Here is a 23,625-nt window from a genome sequence, read left to right as displayed (position 1 = left end):
AACTCGCGCCCCGACACTCACCAGCCGCGCCTCACGGCCGCTCTCCTCACGCCAGCACACGACGCCGGAAGCCGGAAGCCGCAAGCGCGCTTTCTCGAGGCGCCGCCCGTCTCCTCGCGCGAGGCTTCAGCTCTCGCGAGAAGGGCCTTGCGCGAGTCGCGGGACCAATGGCGTTTCCGGCGCCGGGATTCAAACGTGCGCGGGCGCTGAGGACGAGCGTGAGGCTCGTCCATGGATCTGATCCGGGGCTTCTGCGGGAAGCTGCGGTCTCTGGCCGTCACCCTGGACGGCGAGACGGCTCGGCTGCAGCGAGCGCTGGACGGAGAGGACAGCGGTGAGTGAGCCGCGTGAGGGACTCTGGCGCGCGCACTGGCCGACCGACAGGCGGCTGACTGTGAGGAGCCCTCCCGGGGGAGGCGGCGGCGCCCTTCGCCCCAGGCACCCCCGGGCCCGACCAGCGCTGCGCGCAGCCTCTGCCCCACCAGGGACGCGGGGCGGAGAAACAGCCGCACTTAGAAACCAAAGCCCTAATCGAGGTGGCAGGCTGGGCTCGCGATGCACGCGCTCATTTACACACGACGAGCTTTCAGGTGCACGTAGCGGGGGCTTATCAAGAAAAATACCACCAAGAGAAGATGAAGCGTTTCTTCTAACCGCAGCCGCTCAGCCCTGTTCTTGACATGTAGAGTGACTTTGGTCTCACCCAGATGGCCCACAGTTGCAGTGTCTGTATTTTTCCCAACAAACCGTACTGCCAAAACGAAAGCTAATACGCAGTACCGTTTTCTAAAATATAGATAAAGCAAAATTCTCCACCACTAACGTTTGTATTAAGAGACTTTTTGAAGTTGTTGCAAGAGTAGTGCAGATTTTGAGATTATTTTGTGCGTCATAACTGTAATCCGCCTTAAAATATCGCATCCTGTAGACGCAGACTCATTTTCCTTTAACTATATTATGAATAGTTTTCCAGCCATTTAAAAATGTTTATGCTTGTGCCTGTGAAAGCAATATTATGTGCACGGCAAAAAATTTGAGGTAACAGAGAAGTAGAAAGAAGAAAATAAGTCTTTGCTATAACTTCACCGTCAGAACACACAGCTATTAATAGTTCAGTAGCTTTTCTACCATCCTTACTTTTAGCGTTGCCTTGTTTTGCTTGACTTTGTTTACGTAGTTGAGATAACGCTATAAGACACAAAACTGTGTTAATGGTTTTGGAATTTTTAGACATAGCTGAATAGTTTTCCATAACGCTTTTGCTAATTTACCTCCTTACCAATCTATTGCCTGGTTACACATATTCTTTCTTTTCTTTTGGTTTTACAAGAAAAAGTTGGAATAATTTTTTCAGTTCCTGGCCTGCATGTATTACAGAAAATATGGAATTGTGATAATTAGAGAAAATGAACATCCCCTAAATTCGCCCTCTATGATCACAGTTATGAATCTCATAAAATTCACCATGTTAAAGGATACAATTCAGTGGTTTTCAGTATCTTCACAGAGGTGTGCGACCATCGTCACACCGAGTTTAGATTTTCATAACCCCCCGAAACAAACCCCCGTGACTGTTGACAGCCAGTCCCCGGAATCTTGTTCCCACCTACCGCACTGCTTTATGCGGCCGCTAATCTACTTTCAGTCTCTCTAGATCTGCCTATTCCGGACATCTCCTGTAAATGGACTTGTACAATCTGTAGTCTTTTGTGACTGACATTTCACTTAGTGAAGTGTTGCAAGGTTCATCCCTGTCATGGTAGCATGTATCAGTATTTCATTACATTTTATTGCTGAATAATGTTTCATTGTATGGATTTACCACATTTTGTTTATCCATCAGTCGATGAACATTTGGGTCGTTTCTACTTTGGCTATTATGACTAATGCTGTTGTAAACACCCGTGTGCCAACGCTTTATGTGAACGTAATGTCTTCAGTTCTCTTTGGTATGCATTTAGAAGCGGAATTGCTGGGTCATATGGTAAATCTGTGTTTAGCTTTTTGAGGAACGACCAAATTGTTTACCAAAGTGCACCACTGTACATTTCCCCCAGCAGTGAATGAGGGATGCAGTTTCTCCACTTCCTCATCAACATTTGTTATTGTCTGTCTTTTTTTTTTTTTTTTTTTTTTTTGCGGTACGCGGGCCTCTCACTGCTGTGGCCTCTCCTGTTGCGAAGCACAGGCTCCGCACGCGCAGGCTCAGCGGCCATGGCTCACGGGCCCAGCCGCTCCGCGGCATGTGGGATCCTCCCGGACCGGGGCACGAACTCGTGTCCCCTGCATCGGCAGGCGGACTCTCAACCACTGCGCCACCAGGGAAGGCCTATTGTCTTTCTTTTTAATTATAGTCATTCTAGTGGTATGAAATACAATATCATCGTGTTGTTGATTTGCATTTTCCTAATGAAAATTGGTCAGCTCTTTTTTTTATACAGCAGGTTCTTATTAGTTATCCATTTTATACATATTAGTGTATATATGTCAATCCCAATCTCCCAATTCATTCCACCACCACCACCACCACCCACCCTCACTTTCCCCCATTGGCGTCCATACATTTGTTCTCTACACCTGCGTGTATTTCTGCCCTGCAAACCGGTTCATCTGTACCATTTTTCTAGATTACACATATATGCGTTAATCTATGATAGTTGTTTTTCTCTTTCTGACTTACTTCACTCTGTATGACAGTCTCTAGGTCCATCCACATCTCTACAAATGTGAAAACTGATCAACTTTTAACGGGTGGAAGGAGATAGTCTTGAAAGGAGGCATATTTTAGAAAAGAGAAATCTTTTTAAAAACTGCTTCTATGTTAGGTATATGACCAACTGATTAATAAGAAAGGTGATGGTACAGTGGATAAAGGATGTCTTTTCAGTGCCAGGTCAATTGCACACTCATATGGAAAAAAAAAGAATGGATCTTGATCCTTACCTCTTGCCATACACAAAAATCAATTCCTGATGGATTGTAGCTCTAAATGCAAAAGGCCAGGACTTCCCTGGTGGTGCAGTGGTTAAGAATCCACCTGCCAATGCGGGAGACACGTGTTCGAGCCCTGGTCCCAGAAGATCCTACATGCTGTGGAGCAACTAAGCCCATGCACTGCAGCTCCTGAGCCCACGTGGCACAACTACTGAAGCCCACGTGCCTAGAGCCCATGCTCTGCAACAAAAGAAGCCACTGCAATGAGAAGCCCGCACACCTCAATGAAGAGTAGCCCCCAGTCGCCACAACTAGAGAAAGCCCGCGTGCAGCAACGAAGACCCAATGCAGCCCAAAATTAATTAATTAATTAATTAATTAATTTAATTAATGCAAAAGGCCAAACAATAAAGCTTTTAGAAGAAAACAAAAGCATTGTCACTGGCAAAGATTTTAAAAATAGGAACCAAAACGTGCTCACCATAAATGAAAAACAGCTAAGTAGGACTACATTCCCTCTTCCTTCCTCCAGTCCCTGATCTGAGTGCTGATTACATAGGTATGTTCACTTTGAAAGTTCATCAAACTATATACTTATGATTTCTATACTTTTCTGTATGTATGTTATAGTTTAATAAAAATTTTAAAGAAAAGTCTTAACACTTTTCTTTGCAAATGACAGGATATAAATTATAAATAAGTATCTACAAGGATTTTGTAATTCTAAATAACTATACTAAATTACATTTTCTTTCTTTTTCCTTGTTATACTCTTTTCTTTCAATATTCATATTGAAGACTTTGAAGATTATCCAATGAGAGTTTTACATGACCTTCATTCAGAAGTCCGGACTCTAAAGGTATCAATCCTACAATATTAATTTATCATTTTTATGTGGTAATTTTAAAAAACTAAATAGACTTAGTCAAAAGTTAAATTAAAATGTACTTTCTTTCCTCATAAAAGGATAATGTCAATATTATTCTTGATGAAGCAAGCTTGGACAGTCAAGAAAGCATTGGTTTCATAAAGGCAACAAAAGTACTGATGAAAAAAAATTCAATGGATATCATGAAAATAAGAGAGTTTTTCCAGAAGTATGGATATAATCCACGTGCCAAGGAAAATTCAGGTGTGAATAACTTGCATTTTATAGCATTTGTTTTAGTATTAAAGAAAGAAGGCAGCATGATTAAGACTACTATAGGCTTGGCCATTGTTTCTAGTTCTGACTCTGCCATTATATGATAGTCCTTTGATCATTTATTCAGCAATCACTGTGTTCTAGATGCAGTGCTGATCAGTGGTACAATATAAAGACAGTCCTTGCTCTCCTTTGCAAATGCTAGATGAGAACCAACACAGTGCTAGATGAAAGAAGGGTACCAGATAAATCTATGTCACTTGAGGATAGTTGTTTCTGGTCAGCTCTGCCAGTAAACGTCTGAGAGACCAACCTTAAGGCATGCTATTTCACTTTTCTCGTTCTCAGTTTCTTCTTCCATAGAACAAGAGATTTTTGGCTATATAAATTCGTAAAGTCCTTTTTAGTTCTAAAATTCTAATGAAGGGTAGGATAGCATGATGGTTTAGAATTTAGAGTCAAACTGCCCGAGTTCAAATCTCTAATTTCACCACTTACTAGCTGTATTAATCTTTGACCAGTTACTTAACTTTGTACCTCACTTTCTCATCTATAAATGAGAGAGTTTTTTTTTGTTTTTGGCCGCGCCACGTGGCTTGCAGTATCTTAGTTCCCCGACCAGGAACTGAGCCCAGGACCACGGCAGTGAAAGCACCGAGTCCTAACCACTGGACCAACAGGGAAGTCTTATAAAGTAGATATGTTTAATAGTATCTACCTCTGAGGCTGTATAAGGATTAAATGAGATACAATTTGCTTAGAACAGTACCTCGTATGCTAATCACCCATTGTCAATATTATTATTGTTATACCCATAACTGTGAGTAACTAATTTCAATATGCTTCAGTGTCTTCATTTCTGCTATGAGAGTCTTTGTACATAAATAAAACATTAATTAGATTCAACAAATATGTATATATCAAGGATATATATGAAGGTATATTAAATAATCCACATGGTGTAATGGAAAGAATTCAGTTGACTTTGGTGTGGACAGGTTGACTTTGGTTACTCAGAAAATGGTTCCACCAGTTACTACATGTGTGACCCTGGATAATTTCTCCAAATTGCTTTTCCTCACTAGTGAACTAGAGATGTTAATACCTCCCTAAGACGTAGTAATAATGGTGATAACTTTATTAAACTTATCAGTGACAGCCTTGTAATAAATTCAACAATAGGTTTTTTGGTAGTCCTTGTAACATTTCTCAAAATTAACAGAAAGCACAATGCCAAAACAGCTCTGAATCAGCAGCTCTTCCAAGGGCCAAAAGCCATGAAATCAAAGTTTATAACTTTTTTTTTAACGGTACATCCTTCATGTTTAACATGTCGTGGCTTATCATGCACAAAAAAACAATATCCTATCCTAGTTCATTTCGGTTGCCAATCAAAACAAGGAAAGTAATATCTTCATAGAAAAAGTGTGTACCTCTTCACCTCCTTCAAGCCTTCACTTCCTTCAATCTGTAATGACTCCTAAAAAATAAAAAAGTATAAGTATTTTCTTTTTAATATTTATTTATTTGGCTCATTGGTCTTAGTTGCAGCGTGTGGGATCTAGCTTCCTGACCAGGGATCAAACCCAGGCCCCCTGCACTGGGAGCACAGAGTCGTAGCCACTGGACCACCAGGGAAGTCCCTTCCTGGTATTTTCTTAAAAAAGATGCAACAAACAGGAAATTTTAGAAAATTTTATTTCCCATTTCTTTCGATAAATATGTATGATTATTACAATTAATATTTCCCATTTAGCAACCAGATGTTATCTGTTCAAAATTATCTAAAACAAATCTCTTTATTAACTCCCTCCAAATGCTTAAACATATGGCAGCATTTAGAATCAAAAGATGTGGGTTCAGATCTTGGCTCTTTAAATTCTATCAGCTGAATGAATGTTCTCCAAAATGTTGTTAAGTACCTTAATTTTTTAAATGAGGAAAAAATATTCAAAGATTTTTTTTGTGCTTGGAGCAGTTAATATGAAATATAAATGGAGTAAAAATTAAATATAAAAATGCCTATCAAAAAAAAAAATGCCTATCCCATCGGGGATTCTAAATACATTTTAGTTTCTCTTCCTTCATCTCACCCTCTCCTCTGTCTCTTCTTTCTATCAGCCCTTTCCAATTATTGGTTAATTTTCCTTCTCTACTTCATACTACATTTCTTTAATACACATTTTACATTTGTCATTCTGCATTTTCTTCCGCCATTCTATTCTCTACTTTATACCTTTCTACCTGGCTGTCTCACTGTCTAACCGAAGCCCTATCATTTGTTAAATTAATCTCTGCCCAAATCCTGACCAAATCCACTTACCTTCTTTCTAGGTATCCTCTTTCACTTTCTGTTGTCTCTCACACCGAAAACTAGTATTTCTCCTTCTTGAACTCTATCTTGGCGTTGTAAGTGCTATCCTGGATCCAACCTAAGTTCCACACCAAACTTATTAACCAGTGGTATACCCAGGAGATGGCAGAGGACTGTGGGAAAAAGTATAGTTGTTAGTAAAGTTATTTAGTCTGAAATGTACAGTGTAGTGGTTAAGCATATGGGGGTGTGGAGTCAGATATAACCTATTAAAGACTGAGAAACTACTTGTCCCACTAATTTCTCCTCTGATTTCTCTCAACTAGGTTTTTGACACAGGTGTTCCAGACTGACTTAGGTTAAAAATTTATATTTGTGTAACAGTCTTTCCTTTTTACCTTAGGCCATCTGTAAGTTAGAAATCTAAAATAATATTATTTTACTTTGTGTTAAATCTAGATTGTAGTTAACTCCACACTGTAATTAAATGTCATTACATGATAAGATAGTTTCATAATATGTTAAGAAAGACTGCTAAATCACATTAACTGAGAAAGTAAGGAAATTACACTTTTATTTGTGAGTATTGTTTTTTCATCTTTTAACATTTTCGTTTACTCCCCTTCTCTAATGTAATCCCCTAGATGAGATATGGATGGACAAGGCGGTACATGTCAGAAATTTAAAGGGACAATTGAAATAAAACCTTAGAGAATAAGGAGAGAGTCAGGACCTTTGCTGATTTGGGACATTTCAAATGGAGCTGTTTTATGTGGTTTTAGTATATGACATTTTCTAGTCTGCTGTTTGACCAGAATATGACCTTGACTTTTCCTCCCAGTGGATGAGCAAGAAGTCGTTGACTCTAAACCAGAGAACAATAAACGTGAAAATCCTGAGAAGCCTGATGTGAAGGGTGATTTGTCGGATTCCGCTCCTCCAAGCAGTTCTGTTTCTGAGAAGCCTCCACGTAGTCCACAACTTTCCGATTTTGGACTTGAGCGGTACATGATATCCCAAGTTCTGCCAAACCCTCCCCAGGCAGTAAACAACGAGAAGGAAGAGCCAAAAATTTTAACTCCATTTTCCAAACGGACACTAGTAAAAACTCCCAAATGTGCACTAAAGATGGATGATTTTGAGTGTGTGACTCCTAAGTTAGAACACTTTGGTATCTCTGAATATACTATGTGTTTAAATGAAGATTATACAATGGGACTTAAAAATGTGAAGAATAACAGGTAAGCAGCTTTCTTAAAAGGAGCATTTTATCTAACTTTCTAAATCTTTTGTATTTATTGATTTTTTTTCCCTAGAAGAAATATGTTTCAGACAATATCTTTCCTTCAAAGATTTTAAGATACTTCATATTTCAAACTTCTCTGAATCACCAATTCCATCAGTAAAGTGTTAGCTATTAGTTTCCTCAGGTTAGAAGATATAGAAGGAATGGTAAGAGCCTGAAAATAGATGGTATATGGTAGGATAAAGAAGAAGGGATAAAGTAAAATTATTAAAAACTTACGACTGATTTGGTATGGAGACTTGGGAAGAGAAGAGGATCTTGGGTAAATCACAGATTTCTGTTTTGTTGCCTGAAGTGATGCTTGGGAACTAAAATAGAAATACCTGCAGCTTGGGATGCAGTAAAGGTGATGAGTTTCCTTACATGTTGCTTTTGAGGTGCTCTTAAGCTTAGGTATTTTAATATGAATTTGAAGCGCAGTGATGAATTCCATGCTAGACTAAAGAGATGGGGAGTGATTAGTATGGAAGTGGTAATTAATGAGTTACAATGAAAATGAAAATACCGCATATCACAGTACCACATATAAATCCATACCTTTAAGAACTATAGTTATTAAAGAAGGAAAATAAACATTCAACTCAAAGTGTCAGAAGAAAACCCCACAATTATGGGGAAAAGTGAAGAGAGTAAACACTAAAGATAAAATGTCATTACAAAATATTTTCAGAAGGGTAAAACTGATATGTTGAAGAATTGGTTCTTATTTAAACATTAATGTAAATGGCAAAATTAGGAACTATGGGCTATATTTTTTATTTTTCAAGCTATTAGAAATACTATAGGGTATAATACTGGGAAATTTAGAAAATTCAGATAAATTAAAAAGTTTTGAAAACAACACAAAATTATCAAAACAGACTTGAATTAGAAAACCTATATAGACCAAAAATCAGAGAAGAAAACTAGAAGAGTTATCAGAGAAGTAGCTCCGAAAAGCTCTGGGCACAGATGGTTTCCTGGATGAATCCTTTCATAATTTCAGAGAACATATACCTTCCATCTTACATAAAAGTTCTTTTTCTGAGAAGGAGACATACGTTCTAGTTCAGATGCCAACACCTAACCTGGGGACCTCCAGACTCACAAACGCTAGTGAAATGGATACAACCATACCCATCCTGCTTACATAGAGTTAGTGGGGTATAATGGATAAAAAATTATAAACTGCCTTTAGAATGAGATACTATGAAAATAATGATTTTTAAAAAGAACTGTCATTATCAGGGGTCTTCAAACTATAGCCAGAGACCAAACCCAGCCTACTGCCTATTTTTTGTAAATAAAATTTTATTGGAACACATACTCAAAAAAAAGTTATTTTTCTAAAACTAGAATACGACAGAAAACTCTGCAGTTCAGTTTGACATTGATATACCCTTGATACAAACACAGAAAGAGCACACCAAAGGAAGCTATGGCCCAATCTAATTGTGAATATACATGTTAAAATCCCAATTAAAATACTCATAAATTGAATTCTACAGAATAGTAAAACTATAATGCATAACTTCCACATTAAGCTTATCCCAGGAATGCAAAGATAGTTTAATATTTGGGAATTCATAAAATACACCATTTCTATGATTCAACAAGAAAAAAAAGAGGACTTAACCTGGTGGTACAGTGGTAAAGGAACCACCTGCCAGTGCAGGGGACATGGGTTCGAGCACTGGTCCAGGAAGATCCCACATGCCGTGGAGCAACTAAGCCCATGCGCCACAACTACTGAGCCTGCACTCCAGAGCCCGTGAGCCACAACTACTAAAGCCCGCACGCCTGGAGCCCATGCTCCACAACAAGAGAAGCCACCGCAATGAGAAGCACGTGCACCACAACGAAGAGTAGCCCCTGCTCACCCCAACTAGAAAGGCCTGCGCGCAGCAACGAAGACCCAACACAGCCAAAAATAAAAGTAATTAATTAATTTAAAACTAGGATATCTCAATAGATTATCCTATTATTATTCCTCAGTAAGTAATTTTATGAAATTTGACACCTGTTCTTCATTTAAATTGTTTGGTCAAATTCTAAGTGGAAAGATACTTCATTAACATAATAAACAATATGAATATCTAACTTAATAGTGAAGCTATCTGTTACCACTATTAAACATCATTTTTTTTAATGTCATTCTTGATGTTCTGGCCTCTGTAATGAGATAGGAAACAGAAATAAGTATTACTCTGATGTATTTCTAGGCTATGTTTTGTGCCTGGGCAACTCGAGAAAGTCACATCTAAAATTTCCAGAAATAATAAAAGTTCAAGAAAGAAGCTGATATATTGATAAGATATATTTTATATAGTTATAACTATTTAAAGTAATATGCTTTCCTATATTTTATTAATTACTAATTGGTAAATACAGGGGGGAAAATCATTCAAATTTGAAACAGAAAGGTAAAATACTCATGCCAATTGTATGTGAAAGACCTATATGAATAAAACCATTAAATATTTCTGAGTTATATAAAGGGAGAATTAGGATGAAAAAATAGACCATAATCCTGAATAGAATGACTGAATATTATTAAGATGTTCAGTCATATCAAGTTAATGTATGGATATCATACAATTACAATAAAACCTTGGTTTTTTTTTTTAAGGTAGAAAGTGAGGGATATTTGACAGAATTATTCTAAAATTATTTGGAAGAATAAAAAGTAAGGATAACTAAGAAAATAATGAAAAATAACAGTAATGAGGGGACTTAACCTACTAGTTATTAAAATACATAAAGCTACAGTAAATAAAGCAGTATAAAATTGTGACAGAATGGACCTATTGCAGGAACAGAATAGCCCAGAAACAGCCTCTAATTTACATAAGAACTTAATATATACTGAAGGTGTTTTTGAAGTAAAGATTATTCAGTAAATTACACTAGGACAGTTGGTTAATTGAACCATCTTCTAGTATTCAGTGATACTCTTCTTTATAACTGTATTTCAGACATCTGGGTAATTGGCTAGAACTACCTTAAGATAGCAGGATGAGTCTTCTTAGTCTAAAAAAACGTTCTTAATCTCTATCTGTATACTGGTATAAAATTCCACTTTATGATTTTGAAGCCATGAGCTATACAATTCCTATATTTGAACTAATGAGTTGAACTCATAGCTTTCCTTGAAGTCAAAGTTGTTTTGGGGTTCTTTTGGCCGCACGGCATGTTGGATCCTAGTTTCCCGACCAGGGATCAAACCTGTGCCCCTCTGCAGTGGAAGCACAGAGTTCCAACCACTGGACCACCAGGCAAGTCCCTACGTTAAAGACTTTTAACCCACTTCTAAGTCAACACTGTCAATACAAAATGGTTCTTAACCTTTTTTTGAGCCATGGATATACATTTAAAAACAAAAGAACAATTTGTTCCGTGGGACTACTGTTCCATAAAACATAACTGAATATTTGTCCAGACTTGACGATATATAGTAAGATTAAATTTTTTTCCAGAGGTTAAATATTAACTTTTTTTTGACCTTATTATTTCCTTATGAATCACGCCAGTGAGGAGGCCATGGAAACAGAACCAGTGACCAACAACAATTTCTTTGCCACTCCTGGCCCCATAACCCAGCCATTGGAAAAAAATGGTAAGTGTGAAAATCGAGTTACTTCTCAGCTATACTCTTTTCAGACTATCTTTGTACAAAAAAATGGTTCTATCACCTTAGACATTCTAACAGCCTTCTGCATCTTCTCGGTTCACAATATTGAATTATAGGAAGTGCCATTCCATTCAGGTTCAGCATGATTTCATACAAGAGAAATATAATTTTCTGGAATGTTTTTCATACTCTTTCTGATTGTATTCAGTATTTTTCAGCTTGTTTGTTTGTTTTTAACATTTTAACTTAAAACATAAATATATATTCATTCACCAATCTTTTGATGTAGAGCCAATAATACCTTTTTCTGTTTTAGTTTAGCTTCAGCCTACTGATTAGAGTTCTACATTATCTTCCTTACGTAAACCACGCCCAGAATACATCAGCTACCATTTCAAATTTGGGGTTTTTTTAATAGTACAAAAACTGAAAATCATTTTCATGTAGTGTTTTCTTATTTGTCCCAGCAAACGTGAAAACACTAGTTTTCACATACTATAAAATGAAAAATCCTAAAGTTTTATGATTTCCCTGAATAATTATTTATAATCATCTGGTCTATACCAAATTTATTGGAAAATTTTTTAAAGTAACTTGTCTATCAGGTCTTTCCAAAGTATTGGACATGTTTTCAGAGAAATTCTTTTTTTGTACTATTTGCACTGACTTGTTATTAAATTAACAAATACTGCTGGCATAAACAGGTTTGAAAAAATACAACTGGGCTGGGGGCTTCCCTGGTGGCGCAGTGGTTGGGAGTCCGCCTGCCAATGCAGGGGACACGGGTTCGAGCCCTGGTCCGGGAGGATCCCACATGCCGTGGGGCAACTGGGCCCGTGTGCCACAACTGCTGAGCGTGTGCTCTGGAGCTCGTGAGCCACAACTACTGGGGCCCACGTGCCTGGAGCCCATGCTCTGCAACGGGAGAGGCCACTGCAATGAGAGGCCTGTGCACCACAGGGAGGAGTGGCCCCTGCTCATCACAACTGGAGAGGGCCCACGTGCAGCAATGAAGACCCAAGCAGCCAAACATAAATAAATTAAAAAACAAAAATACAACTGACTCATAGTAAGCTGAGCTCAACTTATAAGAGCATGATTATATTCAATAAAGGCCTTTTTTTTTAATAGAAAGAATGAACCACTACCTCCTGCACATCATACTCAGAAATCAATTCCCAATGGACTATAAACTTTTTAGAAAATGATAAAGGAGAATATCTTTAGGCCTTCTGAAGTGGGATGGATTTTCTGAAGAACAGCTTACCAACTGAAATCCTTTAATATAGCATCAGCAGTATATTTCACGGCAGGAACAGAACGCTTACGTTTACCCAGTAGTAATCTGGTTACGTGGAGGCTTGTTTGTTAATAGAGTTTCTGCTGTATTTAGTTTGACCCTATTTTTATGCCACAAAAGTGCGATTATTACAGTTTTTACAGTCTCTACTTACTAAAATTTAGTAATTCACCATTGCTTCTTTTATCCCACTCATTCCTTCTGGGTTTAGATTTCCCTTTTTTTGTGTCATTCTTCCCCCCCCATGCTATCATTTATGTTATTTACTTATTTTAAAAATTTTATTGAAGTATAGTTGATTTACAATGTTGTTGCTCATTCTTGAATGATAATTTAGCTGGATATAGACGACTAGATTGACAGCTTGTTTTTCTTGAACGTTTTACAGAAAGTATTCCACTGTGACCTGGTGAGCTGCTGGTGAGCAGAGTGCTATTGGTCTGATTAGCTTTCTTTTGTGGAAAATCTGTCTTTTTTTCCCTGGTAGTCTATAAGATTTTTATTTATTATGTTTAGAATTTAGTATGATTTTTCTTTTTTTTCACATCTTTATTAGAGTATAATTGCTTTACAATGATTTGTTAGTTTCTGCTTTATAACAAGTGAATCAGCTATACATATACACATATCCCCATATCTCTTCCCTCTTGTGTCTCCCTCCCTCCCACCCTCCCTATCCCATCCCTCTAGGTGGTCACAAAACACCGAGCTGATCTCCCTGTGCTATGCGGCTCCTTCCCACTAGCTATCTATTTTACATTTGGTAGTGTATATATATCCATGCCACTCTCTCACTTCGTCCCAGCTTACCCTTCCCTCTCCCCGTGTCCTCAAGTCCATTCTCTAGTAGGTCTGCGTCTTTATGCCCGTCCTGCCCTAGGTTCTTCATGACCTTTTTTTTTTTTAGATTCCGTATATATGTGTTAGCATACAGTATTTGTTTTTCTCTTTCTGACTTACTTTACTCTGTATGACAGACTCTAGATCGATCCACATCACTACAAATAACTCAATTTCGTTTCTTTTTATGGCTGAGTAATATTCCATTGTATATATGTGCCACATCTTCTTTATCCATTCATCTGTCACTGGACACTTCGGTTTCTTCCATGTCCTGGCTATTGTAAACAGAGCTTCAATGAACATTGTGGTACATGACTTTTTTTGAATTATGGTTTTCTCAGGGTATATATATGCCCGGTAGTGAGATTGCTGGGTCGTATGGTAGTTCTATTTTTAGTTTTTTAAGGAACCTCCATACTGTTCTCCATAGTGGCTGTACCAATTTACATTCCCACCAACAGTGCAAGAGGGTTCCCGCCTCTCCACACCCTCTCCAGCATTTACTGTTTGTAGATTTTTTTGATGATGGCCATTCTGACTGGTTTGAGATGATATCTCATTGTAGTTTTGATTTGCATTTCTCTAATGATTAATGATGTTGAGTATTCTTTCACGTGTTTGTTGGCAATCTGTATATCTTCTTTGGAGAAATGTCTATTTAGGTCTTCTGCCCATTTTTGGATTGGGTTGTTTGTTTTTTTGATATTGAGCTGCATGAGCTGCTCGTAAATTTTGGAAATTGATCCTTTTTCGGTTGCTTCATTTGCAAATATTTTCTCCCATTCTGAGGGTTGTCTTTTTATCTTGTTTATGGTTTCCTTTGCTGTGCAAAAGCTTTTAAGTTTCATTAGGTCCCATTTGTTTATTTTTGTTTTTATTTGCATTTCTCTAGGAGGTGGGTCAAAAAGGATCCTTGCTGTGATTTATGTCATAGAGTGCTCTGCCTATGTTTTCCTCTAAGAGTTTGATAGTGTCTGGCCTACATTTAGGTCTTTAATCCACTTTGAGTTTATTTTTGTGTATGGTGTTAGGGTGTGTTCTAATTTCATTCTTTTACATGTAGCTGTCCAGTTTTCCCAGCACCACTTATTGAAGAGGCTGTCTTTTCTCCATTGTATATTCCTGCCTCCTTTATCAAAAATAAGGTGACCATATGTGCGTGGGTTTATCTCTGGGCTTTGTATCCTGTTCCATTGATCTGTATTTCTGTTTTTGTGCCAGTACCATACTCTCTTGATTACTGTAGCTTTGTAGTATAGTCTGAAGTCAGGGAGACTGATTCGTCCAGCTCCGTTTTTCTTTCTCAATATTGCTTTGGCTATTCGGGGTCTTTTGTGTTTCCATACAAATTGTGAAGTTTTTTGTTCTAGTTCTGCGAAAAATGCCATTGATAGTTTGATAGGGATTGCATTAAATCTGTAGATTGCTTATGGTAGTATAGTCATTTTCACAATGTTGATTCTTCCAATCCAAGTACATGGTATGTCTCTCCACCTATTTAATTTCTTTCATCAGTGTCTTATAATTTTCTTCATACAGGTCTTTTGTCTCCTTAAGTAGGTTTATTCCTAGGTATTTTATTCTTTTTGTTGCAGTGGTAAATGGGAGTGTTTTCTTTTTTTTTTTTTTTTCGCAGTACGCGGGCCTCTCTGTTGTGGCCTGTCCCGTTGTGGAGCACAGGCTCCGGACGCACAGGCTCAGTGGCCATGGCTCACGGGCCCAGCCACTCTGCGGCCCATGGGATCTTCCCGGACCAGGGCACGAACCTGTGTCCCCTGTGTGGGCAGGCAGACTCCCAACCACTGCGCCACCAGGGAAGCCCGGGAGTGTTTTCTTAATTTCACTTTCAGATTTTTCATCATTAGTGTATAGGAATGTGAGAGATTTCTGTGCATTCATTTTGTATCCTGCTACTTTACCAAATTCATTGATTAGCTCCAGTAGTTTTCTGGTAGCTTCTTTAGGATTCTCTGTGTATAGTATTATGTCATCTGCAAACAGTGACAGCTTTACTTCTTCTTTTCCGATTTGGATTCCTTCTGTTTCATTTTCTTCTCTGACTGCTGTGGCTAAAGCTTCCAAAGCTATGTTGAATAATAGTGGTGAGAGTGGGCAACCTTGTCTTGTTCCTGATCTTAGTAGAAATGGTTTCAGTTTTTCACCATTGGTGACGATGTTGGCTGTGGGTTTGTCATATATGGCCTTTATTATGTTGAGGTAAGTTCCCTCTATGCCTACTTTCTGGAGGGTTTTTATCAAAAATCGGTGTTGAATTTTGTTGAAAGTTTTTTCTTCATCTATTGAGAATATCATATGGATTTTATCCTTCAGTTTGTTAATATGTTGTATCACATTGATTGATTTGCATATATTGAAGAATCCTTGCATTCCTGGGATAAACCCCACTTGATCTTGGTGTATGATCCTTATAATGCACTGTTAGATTCTGTTTGCTAGTATTTTGTTGAAGATATTTGCGTCTATGTTCACCAGTGATATTGTCCTGTAGTTTTCTTTCTTTGTGACATCTTTGTCTGGCTTTGGTATCAGGGTGATGGTGGCCTCGTAGAATGAGTTTGGGAGTGTTCCTCCCTCTGCTATATTTTGGAAGAGTTTGAGAAGGATAGGTGTTAGCTCTTCTCTAAAGGTTTGATAGAATTCGCCTGTGAAGCCATGATTTTTTCAAGCTAAGGACTTATGTCCTTAATTCTGGAAAACTCTCTGATATTACCTCTTTAATAATATTACTTCTCTCCTAATTCCTCGATTTTTTTCCTCAGATTCCTGTAAGATATATTTTAGAATGTTATCCTTCAGCCTCCTTGGTTTTCTGTTTTGTGCTGTTTTTTTGTTTTTATAATTTTATTTATATTTGGCTGCATTGGGTCTTCATTGCTGTGCGTGGGCTTCCTCTAGTTGCAGCGAGCGGGGGCTACTCTGCGTTGCGGTGTGCGAGCTTCTCATTGCGGTGGCTTCTCTTGTTGTGGAGCACAGGCTCTAGGCGCAAGGGCTTAAATAGTTGTGGCATGCGGGCTCAGTAGTTGTGGCTTACGGGCTCTAGAGCACATGCTCAGTAGTTCTGGCACGTGGGCTTAGTTGCTCCATGGCATGTGGGATCTTCCCAGGCCAGGGCTCCAACCTGTGTCCCCTGCATTGGCAGGCAGATTCTTAACCACTGTGCCACCAGGGAAGTCCCTATTCATTTGTTTCTTAAGGGATAATTAAATTGTTTTTGTTTGTTTGTTTGTTTACTATTACAGGCAGTGCTCTAGTTAAATTGTCCTTTGGACACATGTCTCTCACATCTTGGAGTAGAATTTCTAGATCAAAGGGGATGCATATCTTTACTTATTCTAGAAAATGCTAAATTGCCACTGTAGAGTGGCTATTGTGGTTTATTCTCACCAACATTGTTTGAGTTTTTGTTTCTCCATCTTTTTCAGCACTTGATGATTAGACTTAATAAACTTTTGCCAGTTTGACCATTTTGCTAACATGTTTACTTTTTCTCTTTGGTATTTTTAGGGTGCTTGCATACTTTGTTACAGATAGCAAATGTCCATATACACATGTTCTCGTTTCTAGGTTCTCTCTTCCGTTCTAGTAACCAGTTCTTCCATCCTTGGCCAGTGTTACACTGCTTTTAGTTACTACAGCTTTAGAGGAAGTCCTCATATCTTGGAGGGCAAGTGGCCTTCCTTGCCCTCTTCCTCCTCCTTTTTCTTCTTCAGAAATTTGATTTTGCCATAAAGGTCTTACACAGTTTTTAACAGATTTATATGTAGGTATCTTATCTTTTTTGTTGCTATTGTGAAAGATATTCTTTTTCAAATATATTTTTTATTGTTTGTTGATCTTATACTAGAACTTCATTTTTGTGTATTGCATTTGCATCTTGCAACCCTGCTGAACTTTTATTAGTGCTAATGATAATTAGATTGTGAATATGACAGTTTTGCTTTTTCTTGTCCAGTCAAGTACACAATAGTTATGATTCCTTCAGTTATTAAAAATAAAGTGCACAAATTAAACTGACAAAGATTATAATATAAAAGTTAAAATCTTTATTTCAACCTTATTTTCAAATATGTATTTCATGCCATTGTATGTGTCTTCTAGATGCCGAGCATACACATTCTCCTGTGGCACCTACATTCTGCACTCCTGGTTTGAAAATCCCTTCTACAAAGAACAGCACAGCTTTGGTAAACTTCTATAAAATTGAAAGTGCTAATCTTTTCCCTAGTGAATCCGATACACTATTTCGAGACTCAAACAGTCTGTTTAAAAAACGTAGACTGTTGTAGCCTTTGGGAGTATATTTCCAGTGTTTCCGGAGGGTTATTCGGCAGGAAATATCAAGAGCTTTAAAATTTTTGCATACCCTTTAACCAGCATTTATGCTAAGGCACATTGGAACAAAGATTTTTTTTTTTTTTTTTGGTGGTATGCGGGCCTCTCACTGTTGTGGGCTCTCCCGTTGCAGAGCACAGGCTCTGGACACGCAGGCTCAGCAGCCACGGCTTACGGGCCCAGCCGCTCCACGGCATGTGGGATCTTCCCAGACAGGGTCACGAACCTGCGTCCCCTGCATCGGCAGGCGGACTCTCAACCACTGCGCCACCAGGGAAGCCCAAGAATAGCATTATTTATAAGAGCAGAATATGGGAACAAACTAAATGTCAAATGATAAATGGGAAGCAAAGTATATTACGGTAAATCCATAAGAGCCAGTGTCATGTGACTAGGATGTTTTGAAAAACAGATAAGAACATATAGAAAGAATGTCTTCAAGAAATATTTAATGATATGGAAAGTGATGTATATAAATACACACATACACATATATATATTTTTTGTTTGTTTTTGTTTTTGTCTTTGCGGTACGGGGGCCTCTCACTGCTGTGGCCTCTCCCGTTGCTGAGCACAGGCTCCAGACGCGCAGGCTCAGTGGCCATGGCTCACGGGCCCAGCCGCTCCGTGGCATGTGGGATCTTCCCGGACCAGGGCATGAATCCGTGTCCCCTGCATCGGCAGGTGGACTCTCTCAACCACTGCGCCACCAGAGAAGCCCTATATACACATATATTTTATTTTAAGGAATAAGAATGGATAGAAACACACCAGAAAGTGGTTATCTATGGGTGATTTTTATGCCTTTTTTTCCAAATTTTTCCCATTGAACAAATTTACTATGTAATCAGAACCTCATCCCTGTTTAAAGTTGGTATGAACACTTAAGACAACCAGTATGGTAGATTGGGCCGTCCAGTGGATCTCTCAGCAGTGATGGAGATGTTCTGTAATCCGTGCTATCCAGTGTGCTAGCTAGCTGCTGAGCATGTAAAACGTGGCTAGTGCATCCGAGAAGCTAGTTTTCAGTTTTTTAAATTTTATTAATGTATAATTAAATTTTAATAGCACCATGCGACTTGTGGTAATCCACTGCTTATGTTCCTGGCCTCATTGCTGACTCTGCTGTAGGGAGACGGGCCAGGTTGGCGTGAATGGGCTTTCTCCCTGGCAGCAGTGAGGGCGTAGCTCATCCTCCTACGACTCTTACCTGGCCCAGGATAGTGTTGCTTGAGTCTGGGTGGTGAATCCGTCTAAATCTGGGGTTCAGCCAACAGGCCTATTTAGATTTCACATGAAGCTCTTGCTCAGCCTTCAGTAATGACGATGGTACTTTTTCCTCCATATGCCATTTCTCTGCGTCCTTGATTTTATTTAGTTCTCGGTCAGGGAAAAGGGGGTAATTTGGGGGCCTACTTAGAGATCACAACAGAACTAACAATTTTTATTTACTATATTACTTTATACCACCATAATTTAATTATTTCTTTTTATTCTATAGGTATCCACAAATTATCCATTATCAAAAACAAATAGTTCATCAAATGACTTGGAAATGAAAGACAGTACATCGTTAGTTTTAAATTCAGACAAGTGCTTTGAGAATTTTGCGGATCCCTCTTCTCCTACGATTTCTTCCTATGAGAATCTGCTCAGAACACCTACACCTCCAGAAGTAACTACAATTCCAGAAGATATTCGCCAGGTTATTTTTCTAGGCTATTGTTTGTTTTCTGCAAAAATACCTTAAACCATATTTAACTGTGTTATTTATCATCGGGCTAATGTGCTCGTTTGGATCTAAATCTAAATTCTGGGCTGTTAAGCCTGTCTAAGACCACCTGGCTAAGGCTCTTCAGAGCTGAGCACAAGCTAGTGATGTCATCATGCCTTTGTTCCCTCATGAGGCATGTTCTCTTTAACTTCATGTTCTGAAATGTATTCTCATAATATTTTCTAATCATTGTTCAAATGTGATCACCATGGTGACCACTGTTTGCACTGGTGTTTCTAGCAAAGTCAGAAATGTCATTTACCCTCCAGTTCTCCAGAGTTGGAGTATCATGCATAACTTGTATCACTGTTTCTTGAACTTGAGATGTCTTGGGCCTCAGTTTCAGAAACATTTGTTTAAATATATTAGAATATCTGATTCTTTTTTTGGCCACCGCGAGGTTGGTGGGATCGTAGTTCCCTGGCAAGGGATTGAACCAAGGCCCCCAGCACTGAAAGCGCCGAGTCCTAGCCACTGGAACGCCAGGGAATTCCCACAGAATGTTTGATTCTTTAGTACAACATAATTTACCAGTAGTCTGTTACTGGTTTATAGCAACTACCGACTCTACTAAATAACCACCAGCCTGATTCTTTGAGCATCCCATCTTGATACAAGTTACGGTGTTGGGGAGTTATTGCTTAAGCAAGTGGAGTTCTTAATAACCATTCTGGAGACCTTCCTAGCTTATGGAGAAGGATAAAGCTACTTGGGGAAATACCCAAATGCCATTGGAAGGGACTCATCCTAAGACAGCAGTAAAGTATTTGTTATCCTTCCTTCTCTATCTTTTGTGCTTTCCTGGCACTATAATAAACTGCGGAAGGAGCAGCTTCTGTCTACAGGCATTATATACAGTTTCCAGTTTGCCATGGTGATCCTTCTCTCTTCACTTCTGTGTTAAAGGAGGCAAAACTTGCATTTAATGTATTACTTCTTTGTGAAAAAAATCATAGTTGATATTTCAGATTCCTGTTTTTATAATCTTTACAGCTAACAATCTTTCTTTTGAGCATTTATGTCACCTCTTTCCTATATAGATTTCCCTAACGTCTTTGTAAAGGCCTGATTTGCTCACAGGGATGCACTGCTGCTTGCTTCCATTAACCCAGCAGTACATTTAGGAGCTTTAGAAATCCCCGCTACACCCAAGTTAAACTTCTAATATCTCCATCTCTGTGTTGCTGAATGTCTGTGCTGCTAAATATTCTGACTGTTTTAAATAACCCAGATCTTCAAATTTTCCTTGGTTTTTCTTGAATGTTTTATAACAGCTTCCAAATTTATGTTGTTCATATGACTTGGTGAAAGGAGTTTGCTTTCTTTTAGATTTTATCAAAATACAACTCAAACCTAGCTACTCCGGTAGCAGTTAGAGAACTGCCACCCAGCAAAGTGTTCCTTCCTCGGTGTGAAGGACAGGACGTCCGAGACGCTGGCAACAGAGAAAATCTGGTGAAAGTGAGTATGTTCCCATCCTAAAGGGACTAGATTTTGTTACCTGAGGAGAACACTGGAATGGTAATAAACACTTGTAATTGACATCTGCCAGCCAGGTAACAGCCCATCTCTTTTTTTTTTTTTTGCGGTATGTGGACCTCTCACTGTCGTGGCCTCTCCCGTTGCTGAGCACAGGCTCCGGACGCGCAGGCTCTGGACGCACAGGCTCAGCGGCTATGGCTCACGGGCCCAGCCGCTCCGTGGCATGTGGGATCTTCCCGGACCAGGGCACAAACCCGTGTCCCCTGCATGGGCAGGTGGACTCTCAACCACTGCGCCACCAGGGAAGCCCCCCCATCTCTCTTTTGGTCCAGAATTCGTGATCCCTGCATCTCAGGCTCCCACACTACCATGTTTTACAATATCACTGGGAATCTACTCCCAACCATATTATAAGTGTAAAAATAGATGGCATCGGTGTCGTGTCATTTGTTTCGTTGAAGGCTATTGGTTATACCTAATTGATATTTTCTGTTTGTATCTTTCTACAGAAATTGTAGTGGATCCATCCTTCCATTATAGAAACTGAAAGATGAAAGCAAACCTGCTCTTACTTTGTTTTTCACATTCCTCGACATCTTTCCCCTTTTGAAAATCCAACTCATATTAAAGATGAGCACGGACACTGATGTCATAAAATGCTTTTTATTAAGTTTGATTTAGTCTAACCTCAGTCTTGTTGACATGTAGTTCAGTTACTCAGTTTGGAAAGATCATTACTATTTCACTGATTTCAAATTTACCCTGCCTGATGGAAGAGTATGGTTTAAGTAATATTAGGAAGCAGGATAAATAATTTTTGAAATTTAAACGTTACTGTTTGCTACTCAGATAAGGCCACTTTCAGTCTTCTTGGGCTAGACAGTTGTTGCTAGACCTGGGCTTCTTCCTTGGGTCTAGCTCTGTCCTTCTGTCTCCTCTCATGACTATCCCAAGTCTTTTACACCTTTTATTTCAACAGTGCTCTTTTAAGGCACTGTTGTTTACAAATGACAGCTTAAATTAATTTAGGAAGAGAGGAATTTACAGGCCTAGGCAACTATACTGAAGTAGGTGTCTCGGACATTTGGAAATTAGACACTTGCCTGCAGTCAGACGCATGTTTTATTTTTACTTGTCAGTTTCATCCTTTCAAATCACCTCTTACCAGCATGGCTGCAACCTCTCCACGTCCCCCTCCAGCTCGGCAGCCCAACAGAGCCTGAGCCTCACACTCTGTGGAGGGTCCCAGGACTCCTGGCCAGGTGCTCATCTCTGGACTGTCCGCTGTGCCTCTAGAGCTGTCTGAGAGCTCCAGGCTGCCCTGTCCATGGAGCCCAAGATCCTTCCGGTCTAAGTAAAGTTGATGCAGCAAAGATTATCCTCTTTTATGGTTGGGCCTTGAAAGTCAAATGTGAAGACCTGTCACATTGTGAATCTTCGTTTTGTCAAGAAAATTGCCACTAAAACAAAACAATTTATTCTTTGTTCTAGGAACTACTGTGTAATAATTTTTGCTAAATATTGATACAATGTAAAATTCAAGATATTTAGTCTTATTTTTCCAGGTAAGCTCTGGTCAGCCTTGTATATATGATGGTGACTCCCAAATTATATCAGCCTTTTATACACTATTTACCATGGCTCTGTGTACCTAAGTCCACAGAGTGGACAGATTGCTTGAGGGAGGGAGTATATTCAAAGTGCATGCAGGGCTGAGTCCTGGAGTTCCATTTTAGAAGATGGAAAGAGGCAGAAAAATCTAGCAAAGGAGATGAAGCTGGTGAAGTAGGAAGGAAATACTTCAAGTCAAGTGATCGATTCTATCAATATTGCTGAGAATCCAAGACAAGACAGAATTACCGCTGGACTAGGCAAAATTGCTGTTGCTGACAGCACTGACTAATTCTGACAGAGCGCTCAGGACGGACTTCTGGGGTGGACTGGAAAGGTCGGAGGTGAGGAAGCAGAGATCACGGACTGAGACGGCTCTTTTCATGAGTTTTGCTCAAGAAGGGAGAAAAGAAATGGTGCTGCAGCCAGAGGGGGTGTGAGTGAAACCAGGTTTCTGAAGATGGGAAATAAAGAACGTTCCATTAATCATTTCCGATGGCCTGCTGGGTGTCTCCACCTGTCTTGTGATGGCCCCTCAATTCAGTTTGACCAGAATTTCTTTCCCTGGCCCTTACCACTCTCCTCCCGTGATCTTAGTTTCTGTTCCCTGGAACTAGGATGCTTCCGGCTTATCAAACTTCAAATGTTACCCTTCAGTGTCCTCCCACTGCTCTCAAGATGAATCCAGGGTCCCAACATGGCCTCCAGGACCACCCCCCTGTGACTCGACCCTCAGTTGCCCCTCCCTCTTGTCTCAAAACCTGGGCTCCAGCTGGCAGCCGGCCTTTCCTCTCCTTCCCTTCCTTCCTGCCCTGGGCTTCACAGGCCCCGGGCTTCACACGTGCTCTCTCTGCCCAAATGGCTTCTCCCACCCACTCTGCTCAGCTCAGCTGACTACCCTCACATCCTTATGCTGTAGATACTTGACGTTTTCGTCTGCCCACCACTCCTAC

At 39.4% G+C, this 23,625-nt stretch overlaps 1 protein-coding gene across 1 annotated transcript; it reads left to right on the top strand.

Annotated features, from left to right (window-relative positions):
- Positions 1 to 231: 231 nt before the first annotated feature.
- SKA3 (spindle and kinetochore associated complex subunit 3) lies at positions 232 to 21,061 on the top strand. Its single transcript, XM_065896319.1, has 8 exons — positions 232 to 334; positions 3,733 to 3,794; positions 3,902 to 4,067; positions 7,235 to 7,634; positions 11,209 to 11,294; positions 17,572 to 17,657; positions 19,307 to 19,510; positions 20,909 to 21,061. Exons 1-8 carry the CDS (start codon positions 232 to 234, stop codon positions 21,059 to 21,061), a joined length of 1,260 nt encoding a protein of 419 aa, XP_065752391.1.
- Positions 21,062 to 23,625: the final 2,564 nt, after the last annotated feature.

The sequence above is a fragment of the Phocoena phocoena genome, chromosome 18 (assembly GCF_963924675.1).
Source record: "Phocoena phocoena chromosome 18, mPhoPho1.1, whole genome shotgun sequence".
Lineage (NCBI taxonomy): Eukaryota > Metazoa > Chordata > Mammalia > Artiodactyla > Phocoenidae > Phocoena > Phocoena phocoena.
The sequence above is the reverse complement of the archived record's forward strand: the minus strand, read 5'-3'. Positions and strand labels throughout refer to the sequence as shown.

What these genes read in the sequence shown, in the direction of transcription:
- SKA3 (XM_065896319.1), top strand. Translation starts at nt 232, where the DNA reads ATGGATCTGATCCGGGGCTTCTGCGGGAAGCTGCGGTCTCTGGCCGTC. An exon ending in CCAGCCATTGGAAAAAAATG is followed by an intron (nt 11,295 to 17,571) that starts GTAAGTGTGAAA and finishes TGTGTCTTCTAG; the next exon opens with ATGCCGAGCATACACATTCT. An exon ending in CAAAGAACAGCACAGCTTTG is followed by an intron (nt 17,658 to 19,306) that starts GTAAACTTCTAT and finishes TTTATTCTATAG; the next exon opens with GTATCCACAAATTATCCATT.